Source organism: Myxocyprinus asiaticus, chromosome 12 (assembly GCF_019703515.2).
Source record: "Myxocyprinus asiaticus isolate MX2 ecotype Aquarium Trade chromosome 12, UBuf_Myxa_2, whole genome shotgun sequence".
In the NCBI taxonomy this organism is placed as follows: domain Eukaryota; kingdom Metazoa; phylum Chordata; class Actinopteri; order Cypriniformes; family Catostomidae; genus Myxocyprinus; species Myxocyprinus asiaticus.
Window position 1 is genome coordinate 12,523,625 of NC_059355.1, and position 17,226 is coordinate 12,540,850.

At 38.6% G+C, this 17,226-nt stretch overlaps 1 protein-coding gene across 3 annotated transcripts in view; it reads right to left on the reverse strand.

The window, feature by feature from the left end:
* Positions 1 to 17,226, reverse strand: part of ptprfa (protein tyrosine phosphatase receptor type Fa) — a 516,187-nt gene that overhangs the window by 188,008 nt on the left and 310,953 nt on the right. For 2 of the 3 annotated variants that reach the window (XM_051711352.1, XM_051711351.1), the window contains exons 12-13: positions 11,051 to 11,356; positions 1,403 to 1,596 (exon numbers count right to left, since the gene is read on the reverse strand). In XM_051711352.1, coding sequence (XP_051567312.1) covers positions 1,403 to 1,596; positions 11,051 to 11,356 — 500 coding nt within the window. The remainder of the gene's footprint in view (positions 1 to 1,402; positions 1,597 to 11,050; positions 11,357 to 17,226) is intronic. The other variant, XM_051711353.1, reaches the window with a different exon arrangement.

The following is a 17,226-nucleotide window of genomic DNA, read 5'->3' on the forward strand; positions in this document are numbered from 1 at the left end:
ATTAGAGCACCACTACAGTTCCGGATCCATTTAGTCAAAAATGAATTTCTCTCAAACATATATTAATATTAACTTCCTTGGAATAACACCCAGAGAGTTCAGATCATCCCTTAGCAAGCTGGAATTAAACCGATGAATAAAACACTTCCCTCTTGTTCTCTGAATTCACTCCTTTTAAATTTTCACTTAATTTAACACTTATTTAATGTAAAACTTAGAAAATAAAACAGTAGGTGTGTGTGTGTGTGTGTGTGTGTGTGTGTGTATATATATATATATATATATATATATATATATATATATATATATATATATATATATATATAATGTGCATATTATATATTTATTAATTATAATATTTAAATATTTATTATTTAAAATATTTGAATAAGATATATGTTAAATAAAATAAATTGTATATATATATATATATATATATATATATATATATATATATATATATATATATATAAAATACACTGTACACTGTATATACACTGTGCATACTGTTTATGAATATCTAAATGCATAGTAACAAATAGTGCCTTATAATAAACGTTGTAATATTTTTATACTGTAAATATTTATAACCACAGGTATAATACATAACAATAAGGGCAGTCAAACGGTTAAACATTTTACTCAAATTAATTATATGATATGCCTATTATTTATTCAAGTTGATCGCAGTTAATCGCATGTATCAATATTTGCCAAAAAAGGCCAGATTAAGGTTAGACCTTTAAAAAGTATAATGCATTATAACACATGGTATGACACATTTGGTGGTTATCATAATGCATTATTAATTAGCTCTCTGGAAAACTTGATTCTGACTGGTCAATCGTGGCATTCTACAGTCAAATATTTTGCATAATGACTGCTAAACTATATAATTGCCTGTTGTCTCAGGCAGCTGAATTCCTATATAGCTGTGCATAAGTCTCTTTCTTCTAATCAGTCTTTTTTTTAACAATATTTCATGTGCATTCATTTGTTTATTTGGCGAGCTGCCATGTAATAAATTTCATGTCAGAGTCCCGATCACCTTGTCTGGGTTTATTTTGCAATAAAATGTTTGTATTAAAATGTACTGTATTATAACTGTGGTTAAAATCATTTATGAACATACAAATGACAAGGTGTATTACAAGGGATTATGAATGCATTAAAATCCCTTTTTAATGCCGTATAAAGGTTTTAAGTAAATTGAACACATTCATTTATTTACTTACTTCAAAAGACAATCACAAATATGTACACACATAGTCACACTCACACAATTTCAGCCAAAGTTTTAATAAAATTTTTTACACATTCTAAATTTTATATAAATTTTTATAAACAGGCTTCGGTTGTGAGTAACAATGTCCAGTAATTTTGATTCAGGTTGAGTCAGTACCTGTGCCTCGGGCAGGGCCACATCCAGGATGCTGGGCTGCCCACGTGGCTCTCCATTCTCCAGCCGCGAATACACCACCTGATAGCCGCGGATCTGTCCGTGCTGCTTCTGCTGCAGCGGAGGTTTCCATGACACCCGCAAGGCTGTGGAGTTCACATTGTCCACCTCAACTCTGCGTGGAGGGGCGCCAGGCACTGCGAGAGATAGAGAGGTAAAGTTAACACTTTACATTGTTAAACCACACACTCACATGTCAAGGGTACAAACCTGCTCCCAGGCTACAGCTAACATTTTAACTTTTTAAGTACAGTTACTCACCTCGCCTACTTCCACTTCTTACTCAAACACACAAAAGTCTACAAAAATGTAAGGAATAGTTCTGTCATTATTTACTCACCCTCATGTTGTTCCAAACCGTTATGACTTTCTGACTCCCGTGAAACACACAAAAAAAGATGTTAGGCAGCTTGATGTTGTTTTTTCCATAACAGAGAAGTTTTTTTTCTTTCACTCAGCCAATTCAAAATGTCTATATTACCTCCTAATACATTGTCGCATGCAAATCATACTCAGCACAATACGTTTTTCCCTTTCAGTGACTCATTAGGGGGCACACACTCAGCTGTCACGGAAATGCAAACATGGACATGGGAACCACAAGGGGACATGCAAGAACCAATGGCGTTCTGCATCAATAATGTCAAACCTTCACTATGGTGGAGGCAAGATTTTCAGCAACTAATGGCTTAAAATTTGGTCTGTTCCTCACACAAGACCATTGTATGTCTTGAGAAGAATTCGTCATACAGGCTACTTTTATGGTTTATGCTTTGATTGTATGGAAAACAGCAGTGTGAACATTCTTTAAAAACATTCTTTTGTGTTACACGGACAAAAGAAAGTCAGAGGGGTTAGGAATGACATGATAGTGAGTAAATGATGACAGCGTTTTTGCTTTTGGGTGAACACTTGTTTTGACATACATTTCACAAGTACAAGCTGATGAACACAATATCAGTATTATGGAAGGATTTGGGTGTGTTGCAAATATGAGCCTGGGAGACAGGCTTCACCGAACTCACACACATCTCAAACAGAGAGCCAGCTCAGCTCCCCCTGGAGTTTGGGCTGAATGCAAATCTGCCATGAGTGGAAAAGGGCAGCAGTTCAGTAGGTGTTAATGACAGTCAATTAATACTCAATAGAGGAGGTGGCAAAGGGAGGGAAGACAGCGGTGAAGGTTAAAAAGCGCAGCATTAAGAGATTAATAACCAGACAGGGAAGCACCACCTCCTATCCCCGAAGTAACAGCTCAGAGCACAAGAGGATCTGTGAAAGCTCAAGGGCTGAAAGTCAGCAATATAGCCCTCATTTAATTGGAGTAATTTAACTGTATAAATGTGCTTGGCTGCGGAATTTAGTCTTGACCTTCAGCAGGGGAAAGTCGATAGAGCTGCTGCCGAAAACAGATAAACAGAACTATTGTGTACCAGTGCAGCTCACACAGAAATGAACACACACACACACACACAAACTGTACATCAGTCAAGTAACTATGACTGTACTGTAAAAAACGTGTGATGGTGGAAATGTGTCAACCAGTAGAGATTCTGTTACAGAGCAAGTTCCGCAAGTAAATATCCTTTTCATTTTCTCCAAAGACAAATTTATTATTAACTATAACTTACAATATATACATTTAAAGACAGACCTACCTTGTGCTTCGAAGTTGTTAATCGATGGTATATGCTAGGGATACACCGATACCACTTTTTCTCTACCGTTCCAATTCCAATACCAGTGTTGTTTTTTTCTTAAACAGTTTAAAAAGAATATCTACAGTATACCTCACTGTGTGGATTGGGGGTACTACTCATGTGTATTAAAAAATGGTACACAAACCTACATTATTTCCATATAAATGTGTAGCCTATTAAGAAAAAAATATTAATCGTTAACTAGTCTATTGGATAATGCAGCAGCAAAATTTCAGTGAAAGTCTTCAATAGAAAATAAGTCCGTTTTCTTTACACATTTTTTTGCTCAAGTTGTAACTGGGCTTAAAAGGATTTAGATCTTTTTGTTAACTTTAGTTGTAATATGATTAGGATATAAGTCCACTTTACATACACATAATTATTTTTTGTAACTCAGTCAACTTAAATATTGTTGTAATTTGTAAACAAATAATAATAGTAAATACATTATTATTTATAAATTTTTAGAAATGTATTATATAATAGTGATATACCGTATATACAGCCATGCCTTCTTAACTTTAAAACCCTCTGGCTTTTATTTTGACGGCCGGAACACTCCTGGAAGTCCTGGAGGTTTCACTACGATGTCTCTTGCTCTCTTATCTTTCACTTCCTCTCCAATTTATTTTCTCATTCTCACTCTACAGTATGTCTCCATGGAAACACTGGTGGAGATACGTATGGGAATGATTCACACTAGACTCACTTCATTCAACTCGAGCTCTTAAAGCGCATTACCCACCATTCCAGATGTGAAGGTAATATCACAGGGAAATTACAGTACATGTGTGCTGATGGTGTGAGCGATGAACTGTAATATGACAAAGATAGGAGATCACCCGAGATCACGCTGCTCCCCATGGGGGTGCTCAGCCCAGCCTCATGCAGAAAGTGTGAAGACAGGATGTGGTCTACTGTGACTGACTTTATGCATTACAGACTGCATCTAATTAAAAAAATGCTAATATGCAGCACGTAGCATAGCACCAGTCTGTGTTTTCTTTAGTTTCTCGGATGCACACCTGAGTCAGTCGTTGCTTCTCAGTCAGAATCAGAATCAGCTTTATTGCGAAGTATGCTTACACACACAAGGAATTTGTCTTGGTGACAGGAGCTTCCAGTGTACAACAATACAAAAACAATACAAAAACAGCAGCAAGACATAGATAATAAAAAATAAAAAATAATTATACACATACATACATACACACACAGACACACACACATACATACATACACACACACACACATACATAGTGCAAATCTAATACAAATCTGTTATCTGTTATGTACAGTGCAAATACAACCTGTTACACATTGCAAATGTGTGTTTTTTTTTTTTTTGTTTTGTTTTTTTTGTTTCAGAGGAATGAAATGGCAGAAGAGGTTGGATGTGTTGGATAAATATAAAAAAGACTAAACTGTGTATTGCACATAGTTATTGCTCAATGGGGCAATGTGTATTTTCCCAGCCTTTTTCCTCACTCTGGAAGTGTATAGTTCTTGAAGGGGGGGGTGGCAGGGGGCAACCAATGATCCTCTCAGCAGTCCGAACTGTCCTTTGTAGTCTTCTGATGTCTGATTTCATAGCTGAACCAAACCAGACAGTTATTGAAGTACAGAGGACAGACTCAATGACTGCTGAGTAGAACTGTATCAGCAGCGCCTGTGGCAGGTTGAACTTCCTCAGTTGGTGAAGGAAGTACAACCTCTGCTGGGCCTTTTTCACTATGGAGTCAGTGTGTGTCTCCCACTTCAGGTCCTGTGAGATGGTAGTGCCCAGGAACCTGAATGACTCAACTGCTGCCACAGTGCTGTTTAGAATGGTGAGGGGGGTCAGTGTTGGGGTGTTCCTCCTAAAGTCCACAATCATCTCCACCGTTTTGAGCGTGTTCAGCTCAAGGTTGTTTTGACTGCACCAGGCAGCCAGCTGTTCAACCTCCCTTCTGTATGCAGTCTCATCGTCATCTCGGATGAGGCCAATGACAGTGGTGTCATCTGCAAACTTCAGGAGCTTGACAGAGGGGTCCTTGGCGATGCAGTCATTGGTGTAGAGGGAGAAGAGTAGTGGGGAGAGCACACATCCCAGTGCTGATTGCACAGGTGCTGGAAGTGAGTTTCCCCTGTTTCACAAGCTGCTACCTGTCTGTCAGAAAGCTGGTAATCCACTGACAGATAGACATGGGAATAGAGAGTTAGTGTAATTTATTCTGGAGTATAGCTGGGATGATAGTGTTGAAAGCCAAACTGAAGTCCACAAAAAGGATCCTTGCATATGTCCCTGGTCTGTCCAGATGTTGCTGGATATGATGCAATCCCATGTTGACTGCATCATCCACAGATCTGTTTGCTCAATAAGCAAATTGAAGAGGATCTAGAAAGGGTCCAGTGATGTTCTTCAGGTGGGCCAACACCAGTCTCTCAAATGATTTCATGACCACAGACTTCAGGGCGACAGGTCTGTAGTCATAAAATCAGAAGGCTGCAGCCTAGTTAGGCTGGATATCTCAGCTGCCATGTCATCTAGCACTGTCAAAGGCAGTATCAATTGTGAGGACCCATGGAAGACAGCCTTGTTTCGCAGCCTTCATTTGCCGTATTTTGGAGGATGCATCAAGTGCATTCTTCGCAGCCTTCAGTCACCCAAAATCCCTTGCACATGTCCCAATTTATATATAAAAAAATAATTGTGGAAAACAATTCCTTCTGCGTGCTACTGCACGAAAGTGCACTGTCCTGATTTCTTCCTCCATATCTATGAAGAACTGATAGAGGATCAGCACAACTTCCACATCAAATCATCTCCCATTCCGCTTGTTCTCTCTTCAAAGTTTTCGCGCCGTGATCGCGGAGGCGGAAATCTTTTTGGCGTAGCCATTTGCACTTACAAGACCGTCTCATTCTAGCCTACAGCCTCAGAAGGACTGGTCTAAGAAGGACACAGCCTAACTAGGCTGCAGCCTTCTGACTGAGAAGCACCCAGTGTGTACAAGCGTCTCTCATATGTCACCTTTTCACTATTTCTGACCTCTGGATGTGACTCTCACATTTTTCCCCTAGTGGCAGTCATGATGAACTTTCAAACTCGCAACAGACTGTATTTGCAGCAGCTGAGAAGGCACTCACATATTGCGGTGTCAGTGTACAGTGTACAGTGTACAATTGTGGTGTTATGTCCTTTAAGACATAAAGGAAATCTCAAATGTAAAATAAAGCTTTGAAAAAAGTTTTTTTTTTTTTTTTTTTTTTTAAGTATGCTACCAAACCTCTGAATGACCTAACTGTGTCTTACTTAAGGCAGATATATAAATGTAATTTAATTAATGTTAAATATTCACTAGGTATTTATTAATATGATTTTTGTTATTAATATTATTATTATAACTATAACTATAACTAGTACTAATACTACTTTTACTACTGTTGTTATAATTATTATAATAATAATAACAATAAGAATAACAATTCAGTAAATTGGGAGTACAAATAATAAAGTACAGTAATTATATTTTTAATTACTAATGCCTATTGTGAAAATGATCATTTGTGACTTCTTCATTAATAACAATCCAATCTGCCAAAGAAACAGGATTTAAGACTAAAGTTTAGGAGAAGAAGAAAAAAAAAAAAAATGATATTTGTCACTTTGCGCTGATAATTTTGAATGGAATACATCACATCCAGTAGGCCGGTTGCATATGGTCGAGTCCAACAAGTTCAAATCAGTAGCTCAATTCAGATCTAAAAAAACGACATGAGGATGAGTCAATTATGACAAAATCAAATTTTTGGTTGAACTACTACTTTAGGGTAATAAATTCCCCTGATTTTCCCCCTGAGCTTCTAAAAGAAACACAGCTCTGCTTTCCTGAATTCAAATTCTGCATGTGGTGACCTTGCTCAAAAACTAACCATTCACCCAGTCCAACATGCTTTTATGTGTAACATACATTCATAATTCTGTGGTTAATAAACTATCAGGCTCAGAAAGACTCAAACCAAAGTGTCCGTTTTGATTTATGAGAATACATTTAAGTGCTTCAGAAATGAAACTGGTCAATGTAAATGCACCTGGCTGTTCAAGACGTATATGTAAACTTTACTCCGCCCAAACAGCGCTACGTCAGCACAGGAAAAAGGCAAAATATAACAGCTGATACCGAGTATTTGCATAGGCCTCGTGTCGCGCAATAAATAACAACAAATTAAGACACGGATGCATGTTGTAGGAAAGACAGGACTTTTTTTATTCATTATTTGAAGTATATCACTGAAGAAACTCAAACTAAACACTGGCAAAGAGAGCAATTGATGTGCATGACACATCTTGCATACGAGAAGCCCAGAGGGTGTGAAATACACAGCGCGCACACAAACAGAGACACACACGCCCAAGATGTTTAACAAATGTTATTATGTCAGTCTTCCTAAAACTCCATGAAAGAATAATCCATCCATCCATCCATCCATCCATCTATCTACTGGATCTAGAAAACCCTATCAACCACATTGTATTCAAAATAAATAAGGCTTATATCTTTCAAAACTTCAAATCTCTCTTTAAATTGCACAGGTGTTCAAATTATATAAGGCCTAAACAACCTTCAGACTTCAAGGCATTTTTTCATTTATTCTCTGAAAAGGCTTTGTGAAGCAAATATTAATAGTTTTTTTTATAGCTGTCACTATTTTTGTTGTGCTTCGATAACATAAATGACTCTTGTGTCGCTCAAATGAGATCAATTAGGCTGGTTGTTGATGTTAATTAGCATAACTAGTCTAGTCAACCATGCTGTGCCACACAATCAAAATGTAAAGTGAGCACCAACACAGTGTCTCACAACCTTAATTTCCCTTTAAAGTGTCCTGGTATACGTGTTGGAGAAGAATAAAAGAAACAATGAAGAGTAGATCCTTTCAAAACATGTTGCCTATTTAAAGCACTGATTTGTACGCTGGTGCATGTTCCATGGTCAACGATGAGCCATACTGCCAGTTTGGAATGAAATGAGAAGTAGCTTAACCTCCACTGAAATCAGCACTGTACCACTCTAAAAAACATTACCTCCAGGTACAAGAGAAAGACAGAAAGGGAGCTAGAGACTGTAAGAAAAGGAATGTATGGTTTGATTGACAGCTTTTAACAGACATGGGACATGGTCTTCCAGCATTCATCAACTCATTCACCTGTCAATCAAACTGTTGAGCACAGTGAGCAAACGTACACACATATATACACACACACACACACACAAACATACACACACACCTGCTCACACAGAGACAGTAGTATGATGTTACTGCATTTTTTCATTTTTTGAAGAAAATGTGAGTTTTGCTTGTCCGTGCAAAACACACAGCCAATTGGGTGTTGCTATGCAGTTTATAGGGTTTTCTTAGTGGTTGCTATGACATTACTGGGTGTTTGCTAAGGTGTTCTGAATGGTTACTTGGGCAGTTGCTAGGTGTTTACCTAGTGGCCCTATCAAAAGAGCCCACCCCCAAGGGATGAGCTAGGTGACAAAGTTTAATACTAAGTGTTATGGGTTTGTTCAAATACCAAATTCAACAAATAACGTCAGTGCTGGACCGGGGAATTGTATCTCCACGCTGCACGCCACGGGGCCAGAGTGATGCCAAGTCAACAGGTGAGAGGCCTCTCTCTGAGCAACTCCTAGCACACACACACACATCCATCCATACATTTTGGTAGGACTCTCTCCCATGTTATATTGTAGCACGTAGGGACAGTTGAGTTTGCATGTTGCGTGCGGAAGCCTGTTTAGTGTTTTCCCTAGACATAAACTTTTGTAGCATGTTTGCGGGCAGGGTTCCGCATCATAACATTTGGCTTAGGTGGTAGAGTTAATAAAATATGCCTTCTTGTTCAATATATTACATCATTTAAAACTACCATCACTTACAACTCACTTTTGGTGCCACTCTGTGGACATTTCACCCGGAAACTGGAGCTCACACGTGCCCTTGCATTCAACAACACTTCCAGCTTCGACTTATGGTAAGCACAGACCGATTTCAGCAGCAAAACTTTTGACCTACTGTTGCCGAATTCACAGAGCGATCAGTTTGCTTTCTAACAGATTTAGAGCTGAGCATAGCTAGAAAAAAATATACTGATTATAGTAATTTCCATAACTTTTCCAGCCTTGGAAATAGCTTCAATTTTAAAATTCCCAGATATTTTCCAAGACTGTGGGAACCCTGAATAATTAAAGTAATGCTTGCGTTAGACAACACCACTAATCACAACATAAGAAACGGTTTTCAGACTGCAGTCTAAATTGAGGCTGCAGCAGCTACAAGAACCTTTTGTAGTAAAGTCGGTTTAGGAAGTTTAGCGTGTGGCTGAGTGGCAGCATCTCAATGAGCCAGTGTGAACCTCACTGAAATCCTCCAATCGCCCACTCATTCCCTTTGCTTTTCTCACAGAGCGATGACTGACTCACAAAAGAGTACACCACCTCAGTCCTGAACTTTCACACCGATGTAAAGGCAGAAAGACCTGCTTCTGCTCTCTCATACATGTATTGTCTCTCTCTCTGTCAGGTTTACAGAAGCCACACATTAAAAACCAAATAATGAAGAGCAGCAGGCAGGGAGTCCAGCATAATAGTGAGAAAGAGAAAGAATCGTACAAGGAAGTGTTGATTCAAGCAGTTCACCCCAACCGAGACCAGGTACTGAAAGTAGAGTTAGTTCTGCACTGCAAGAAATAATTTTCAGTATATTCATCTTGTTGTCCAGTGAAATTATCTAAACATCTTAAAATAAGATATATTTACTTGAGATGCAAAATGACCAAATATTAAAGGAATAGTTCCATTAAAAAATAAAAACACTGTCATCATTTAATCCCCCTCATGTTGTTCCAAACCTGTATGAAATTCTTTCTTCCATTGAACACAAAAGGAGACGTTAGAAGAGTGACACCCTAAGTCAACTTTCACTTTCATTGTACAGTAAAAAGACGCAATGAAAGTGAATGGTGATGGAGTCAAATTAACTAACCATTTTTTGTTCCCATAATGTTCAAGAAACATTAGTTTTTGGTTACCATGATATTCCCAGGAATGAGCTTTCAGGTTCTTTTTTGGTTAGCCAGGAAAAAAAAAAATAGAACGTTTGTTTTAGTTTGTGCATAATTATTCCCCTAAGGTTAATGTACTGTACCTCTAAATTCCAGGAACTTTTCTGCAACCAAACTGCAACATTACATCAAAAATCAGTCAACAAGCCATTCATTGTTTTGATCTATTATACATTCGTTATAATCATTAGGTTGTCACACAAAAACCTCCCTCTAATGTTTTAGGAAGGTTAGATTATGGTTAAATACACAAAAATAAAAAATAACATTTCTAGAACATCAGGAGTTGGTTCCCAAAAAATAACCAAAAATGGGAACCATACCCTAACGTTAGGGGAACATTCTGTATTTGCTGGGTAACATTCTATTTAACATATTTTATTTTATTTTTTTGTTACATGGAAGGAATAAAGTCATAGGGGTTTGGAACAACCTGAAATTGAGTAAATGATGACACACAAATCTTGTTTTTTTAGAGTCTTACTTTCAGAAAAAAAAAAAAAAACATTATGAGGTTTATGCTTAAGGGAAAACAAGTCAATTATTCTAACTCTTTTGGAAAATAGTTTTTAGTTTTTTCTTGTTTTAAGTATTATGTATTTTGCTTCATAAGTAAATGTATCTTGTTTTCAGGATGTTAAGAATTGTTTTTACTGGAAAACAAGAGAAAAAGTACTGAGTAAGAAATTGGTGAGTTTGAGGTTCATCAGTAATAGTTAGAAGGTGCAGAGAGCAGTTATGGAGCAGATCGATGGTTTGGCGCTGGAAGCAGAGCATTACCATCCTCTTTGGTTCTGATGCGGGTGCTGCTGCTCTCTGGACCGGGCCCAACATCAGTGTGTGCTTTCACCCACACCACATACTCAGTCCATTTCTCCAGCCCCTCCAGCACATAACTGGACACATTGGCAGGAATGTCCTTCACCTCGTGTCTCTGCTGTTCATCGCCTGACACCGCCTGATAGGCCAAAGTATACCTGACGATGTTGCCATGATGACTACCAGAAGGAGGAGCCGCCCAACTCACCTTGATGCTAGTGGAGCTGAGACTGAACAGGTGAACTTCCTGTGGGGGGGCGGACGGGGCTGGGGAGGGGTGGAGGTTTGTTGAGTTGCATTGGTTTATTTTTGAAAAACACTTGAATTCAAAGAAAAATCCTGCTGCCTGTCTATTCAGTCCTAAAGGCTATGGCAAATAAAACTACATCTGATGATTCTTTGATATATACTGTATATATTTGGAATAATGCACAGATGTTGCTCTTATGGAAAGAAATGGTTACTTTTATTCACAGAAGTGGCATTCAACTGATCACAATGTATAGTCAGGACATTAATAACATGAAAAATTACTATTACAATTTGATTTTTTTTTTCAGAACTTCTTAAACTACTTCAAAGTGTTCTCTTCAGAAAAATCCTCCATGTGCAGCAATGACAGCTTTGCAAATCCTTGGAATTCCAGCTGTCAGTTTCAGTCCAGATACTCAGGTGACATTTCACCTCATGCTTCCTGTAGCACTTGCCATAGATGTGTCTTGTCGGGCACTTCTCACGCACCTTACAGTCTAGCTGATCCCACAAATGCTCAATGGGGTTAAGATCCATAACACTCTGGGGGCCTGGGTAGCTCAGCGAGTAAAGACGCTGACTACCACCCCTGGAGTCGCAATTTCGAATCCAGGGCGTGCTGAGTGACTCCAGCAAGGTCTCCTAAGCAATCAAATTGGCCCGGTTGCTAAGGAGGGTAGAGTCAGATGGGGTAACCTCCTCATGGTCGCTATAATGTGGTTTGCTCTCGGTGGGGCGCGTGGTGAGTTGTACGTGGATGCCGCAGAGAATAGCGTGAAGCCTCCACATGCGTTATTTCTCCGCAGTAACGCACTCAACAAGCCACATGATAAAATGTGCGGGTTGACGGTCTCAGACACAGAGGCAACTGAGATTCGTCCTCTGCCACCCGGATTGAGGCAAGTCACTACGCTACCATGAGGACTTAGAGTGCATTGGTAATTGGGCATTCAAAATTGGGGAGAAAAATAATTTAAAAAAGATCCATAACACTCTTTTCCAATTATCTGTTGTCCAATGTCTGTGTTTCTTTGCCCACTCTAACCTTTTTTTCCTTTTCTTTTTCTTCTTCTTCTGTTTCAAAAGTGGCTTTTTCTTTGCAATTCTTCCCATAAGGCATGCACCCCTGAGTCTTCTCTTTACTGTTGTTCATGAAACTGGTGTTGAGCGGGTAGAATTCAATGAAACTGTCAGCTGAGGACATGTAAGGTGTCTATTTCTCAAACTAGATACTCTGATAAATGTTTCCTCTTGTTTAGTGGTACATCTTGCCTTCCACATCTCTTTCTGTCCTTGTTAGAGCCAGTTGTCCTTTGTCTTTGAAGACTGTAGTATACACATTTGTATGAAATCTTCAGTTTTTTGGTAATTTCAAGCATTGAAATATAACCTTCATTCCTCAAAACAATGACTGACTAATAGGTTCCTAGAGAAAGCTGTTTCTTTTTTTTTTGCCATTTTTGACCTAATATTGACCTTCAGACATGCCAGTCTATTGCATACTGTGGCAACTCAAAAACAAATGCAAAGACAAACTTAATTTAACAAACTAAATAACTTTCAACTGTGTTTGATATAATGGCAAGTGATTTTCTAGTACCAAATTAGCAATTTAGCATGATTACTCAAGGATAAGGTGTTGGAGGATGGCTGCTGGAAATGGGGCCTGTCTAGATTTGATCAAAAATGACTTTTTTCAAATAGTGATGGTGCTGAATTTTACATCAGTAATGTCCTGACCATACTTTGTGATCAGTTGAATGCCACTTTGGTGAATTTGGCAAAGTACCAATTTCCTTCCGAAACATCCAAATCTGTACATTAATCCAAACTTTTGGACACCAGTGTATATATATATATATATAAACATAGGAGAACCGGCATAACACATTGGCTTATTCAAAATCAAGAGTGATGGTGTCTGTATGTACCAGAATGTATATCTGAACTGTGAAGATGGGATAACTGTAACCCCTGTGTTTTGTCGACCAGAGCATGCAGAAATTATTTTTCCTTGAACTATTGTATGTTCTTTGGACAATAAAAACATAGTGTAGCTTTCAGAAGTCAAAACGTCCTCCCAGTCTAAAAAAAAAAAAAAAAAAAAAAAAAAAAAAAAAAAAAAAAAAAAAGGCTGTTTAATTCTTACAACCTGTCAATGCTGGGCGTAGATGCGACACGACGAAACGGCTTGAGGCTGTCTACACTGGATGCATCGAAGCGACTGTTCTACACCATTTATTTGTCTTGTTGGCAGGAGTTGCGCCAGCGCGTGCAGCACAAAATGGAATGCGACATCCTTTTACTGTCACTGCGCCGCAACGGACGATTCCAGTGTAGACATCCTCATTGATTATAATGGGATTTTAATGGGATCCATTTGGTTTTGTGAAGCTCACGTCCAGTGTACACAGAGTGTCAGTGTCAGAGAAAGAGAGTGGAAAATAGGCCTCAGGGAAAAAAATAAATAAATAAATAAAAATTATTATTATATGTATGACATGCCCGCTTTACTGTAAGGAATGATATATAAAAGACTCCACACAGATAAGTAAGAAACACATTTGTAGGTGTGAATCAGATAAAGAAAGAAAATGTTTAACACCTGAGGAGAGAGGATACCAAGAAAAAGAAGAGAGAAAAGAAGATGAACAGCTGGGGAAAAGGTGGGGAACCGGGTGAGAAAACTAGATTAAACAGGGAGACGCAGAGAGAACTTTGTGAAAACAACAGAAACACAGACCAGAGAGACACTGGACACATCTGCATACATTTAAGTGGGTGTAAGAAAAAAAGGAGAAAATTAATAAATAAAGGGAAATGAGAAAATGTGCACATAGATTTGAGAGTGAGGTGAGCGAGAACGAGATCGTCAGCTCTTTGTTCTTCACCAACAGCAGAAGAAAGTGTGAATGAAATACAATAGGAAGAGATAAATATGAAGAGATGCAATAGAGAGGAGGGAGAGAGAGAGAGAGAGAGAGAGAGAGAGAGAGAGAGAGAGAGAGAGATTAGTCAATTGAAAAGAAAAAGGCAAAATAGGAAAGAAAAGATAATGAAAGAATATATATAAAAAGAAGTAAAAACAAAAAAAAAACAAAAGGAGGAGTGCATGGTAATGATAGAGAATGAACTGAGAGAAAGGTATATTATGGGTGAGAGTATGTTATGCAGAGGTTCGAAAGGTCAAAGACAGAAGCTCTGCTCTCAAACACAGTGAGCTGCCTACCCAGACATTTTAATGTCAACATGAAACCAAAATTGATCATATTTTATGCATAATCCTGGTCTTAATATGAATATACAGTATATAGTATCTATATCAGCCACAACATTAAAACCACCTGCCAAATATTGTGTAGGTCCCCCTTGTGCTGCCAAAACAGCGCCAACCTGCATCTCAGAATAGTATTCTGAGATTATATTCTTCTCACCAAAATTGTACAGAGCGGTTATCTGAGTTACCATAGACTTTGTCAGTTCGAACCAGTCTGGCCATTCTCCATTGACCTCTCTTGTCAACAAGGCATCTCCATCCACAGAACTTCCGCTCACTGGATGCTTTTTGTTTTTGGCACCATTTGGAGTAAATTCTAGAGACTTTTGTGCGTGAAAATCCCAGGAGATCAGCAGTTACAGAAATACTCAAACCAGCCCATCTGGCACCAACAATCATGCCATGGTCCAAATCACTGAAATGAATTTTATCCCCCATTCTGATGTGAACATTAACTGAAGCTCCTGACCCATACCCATATATGATTTTCTTCACTGCACTGCTGTCACATGATTAGCTGATTAGATAATCGCATGGATGATTGTTGGTGCCAGATGGGCTGGTTTGAGTATTTCTGTAACTGCTGATCTCAAGCACAACATTCTCTAGAGTTTACTCCGAATGGTGCCAAAAACAAAAAACATCCAGTGAGGGGCAGTTCTGTGGACGGAAATGCCATGTTGATGAGAGACGTCAACAGAAAATGGCCAGAATGGTTCGAACTTACAAAGTCTACTGTAACTCAGATAACTGCTCTATACAATTGTGGTGAGAAGAATAGCATCTCAGAATTATATATATATATATATATATATATATATATATATATATATATATATATATATATATATATATATTTATATATACAGTGCATCCGGAAAGTATTCACAGCGCTTCACTTTTTCCACATTTTGTTATGTTACAGCCTTATTCCAAAATGGATTAAATTCATTATTTTCCTCAAAATTCTACAAACAATACCCCATAATGACAATGTGAAAGAAGTTTGTTAGAAATCTTTGCAAATTTATTAAAAATAAAAAATGAAAAAAATCACTTGTACATAAGTATTCACAGCCTTTGCTCAACACTTTGTTGAAGCATCTTTGGCACCAATTACAGCCTCAAGTCTTTTTGAGTATGATGCTACAAGCTTGGCACACCTATTTTTGGGCAGTTTCTCCCATTCTTCTTTGCAGGACCTCTCAAGATCCATCAGGTTGGATGGGGAGCGTCGGTGCACAGCCATTTTCAGATCTCTCCAGAGATGTTCAATCGGGTTCAAGTCTGGGCTCTGGCTGGGCCACTCAAGGACATTCACAGAGTTGTCCCATAGCCACTCCTTTGTTATCTTGGCTGTGTGCTTAGGGTCGTTGTCCTGTTGGAAGATGAACCTTCACCCTAGTCTGAGGTCCAGAGCACTCTGGAGCAGGTTTTCAACAAGGATGTCTCTGTACATTGCTGCATTTATCTTTCCCTCGATCCTGACTAGTCTCCCAGTTCCTGCCACTGAAAAACATCCCCACAGCATGATGCTGCCACCACCATGCTTCACTGTAGGGATGGTACTGGCCAGGTGATGAGCGGTGCCTGGTTTCCTCCAGACATGACGCTTGCCATTCAGGCCAAAGAGTTCAATCTTTGTTTCTTATGGTCTGAGAGTACTTCAGGTGCCTTTTGGCAAACTCCAGGTGGGCTGTCATGTGCCTTTTACTGAGGAGTGGCTTCCGTCTGGCCACTCTACCATACAGGCCTGATTGGTGGAGTGCTACAGAGATGGTTGTTCTTCTGGAAGGTTCTCCTCTCTCCACAGAGAAACGCTGGAGCTCTGTCAGAGTGACCATCGGGTTCTTGGTCACCTCCCTGACTATGGCCCTTCTCCCCCGATCGCTCAGTTTGGCCAGGCGGCCAGCTCTAGGAAGAGTCCTGGTGGTTCCAAACTTCTTCCATTTACAGATGATGGAGGCCACTGTGCTCATTGGGACCTTCAATGCTGCATACATTTTTCTGTACCCTTCCCCAGATCTGTGCCTCGATACAATCCTGTCTCGGAGGTCTACAGACAATTCCTTGGACTTCATGGCTTGGTTTGTGCTCTGACATGCACTGTTAACTGTGGGACCTTATATAGACAGGTGTGTGCCTTTCCAAATCATGTCCAATCAACTGAATTTACCACAGGTGGACTCCAATCAAGTTGTAGAAACATCTCAAGTATGATCAGTGGAAACAGGATACACCTGAGCTCAATTTTGAGTGTCATGGCAAAGGCTGTGAATACTTATGTTCAAGTGATTTTTTTAATTTTTTAATTTTTAATACATTTGCAAAGATTTCAAACTTCAACTTCTTTCACGTTGTCATTATGGGGTATTGTTTGTAGAATTTTGAGGAAAATAATGAATTTAATCCATTTTGGAATAAGGCTGTAACATAACAAAATGTGGAAAAAGTGAAGCGCTGTGAATACTTTCCGGATGCACTGTATATATATATATATATATATATATATATATATATATATATATATATATATATATATATAATTTTAACTTTTATCAAAATGCAACATTTCTTTTTCTCTGAAACAACTTTTAAGCTGATACTA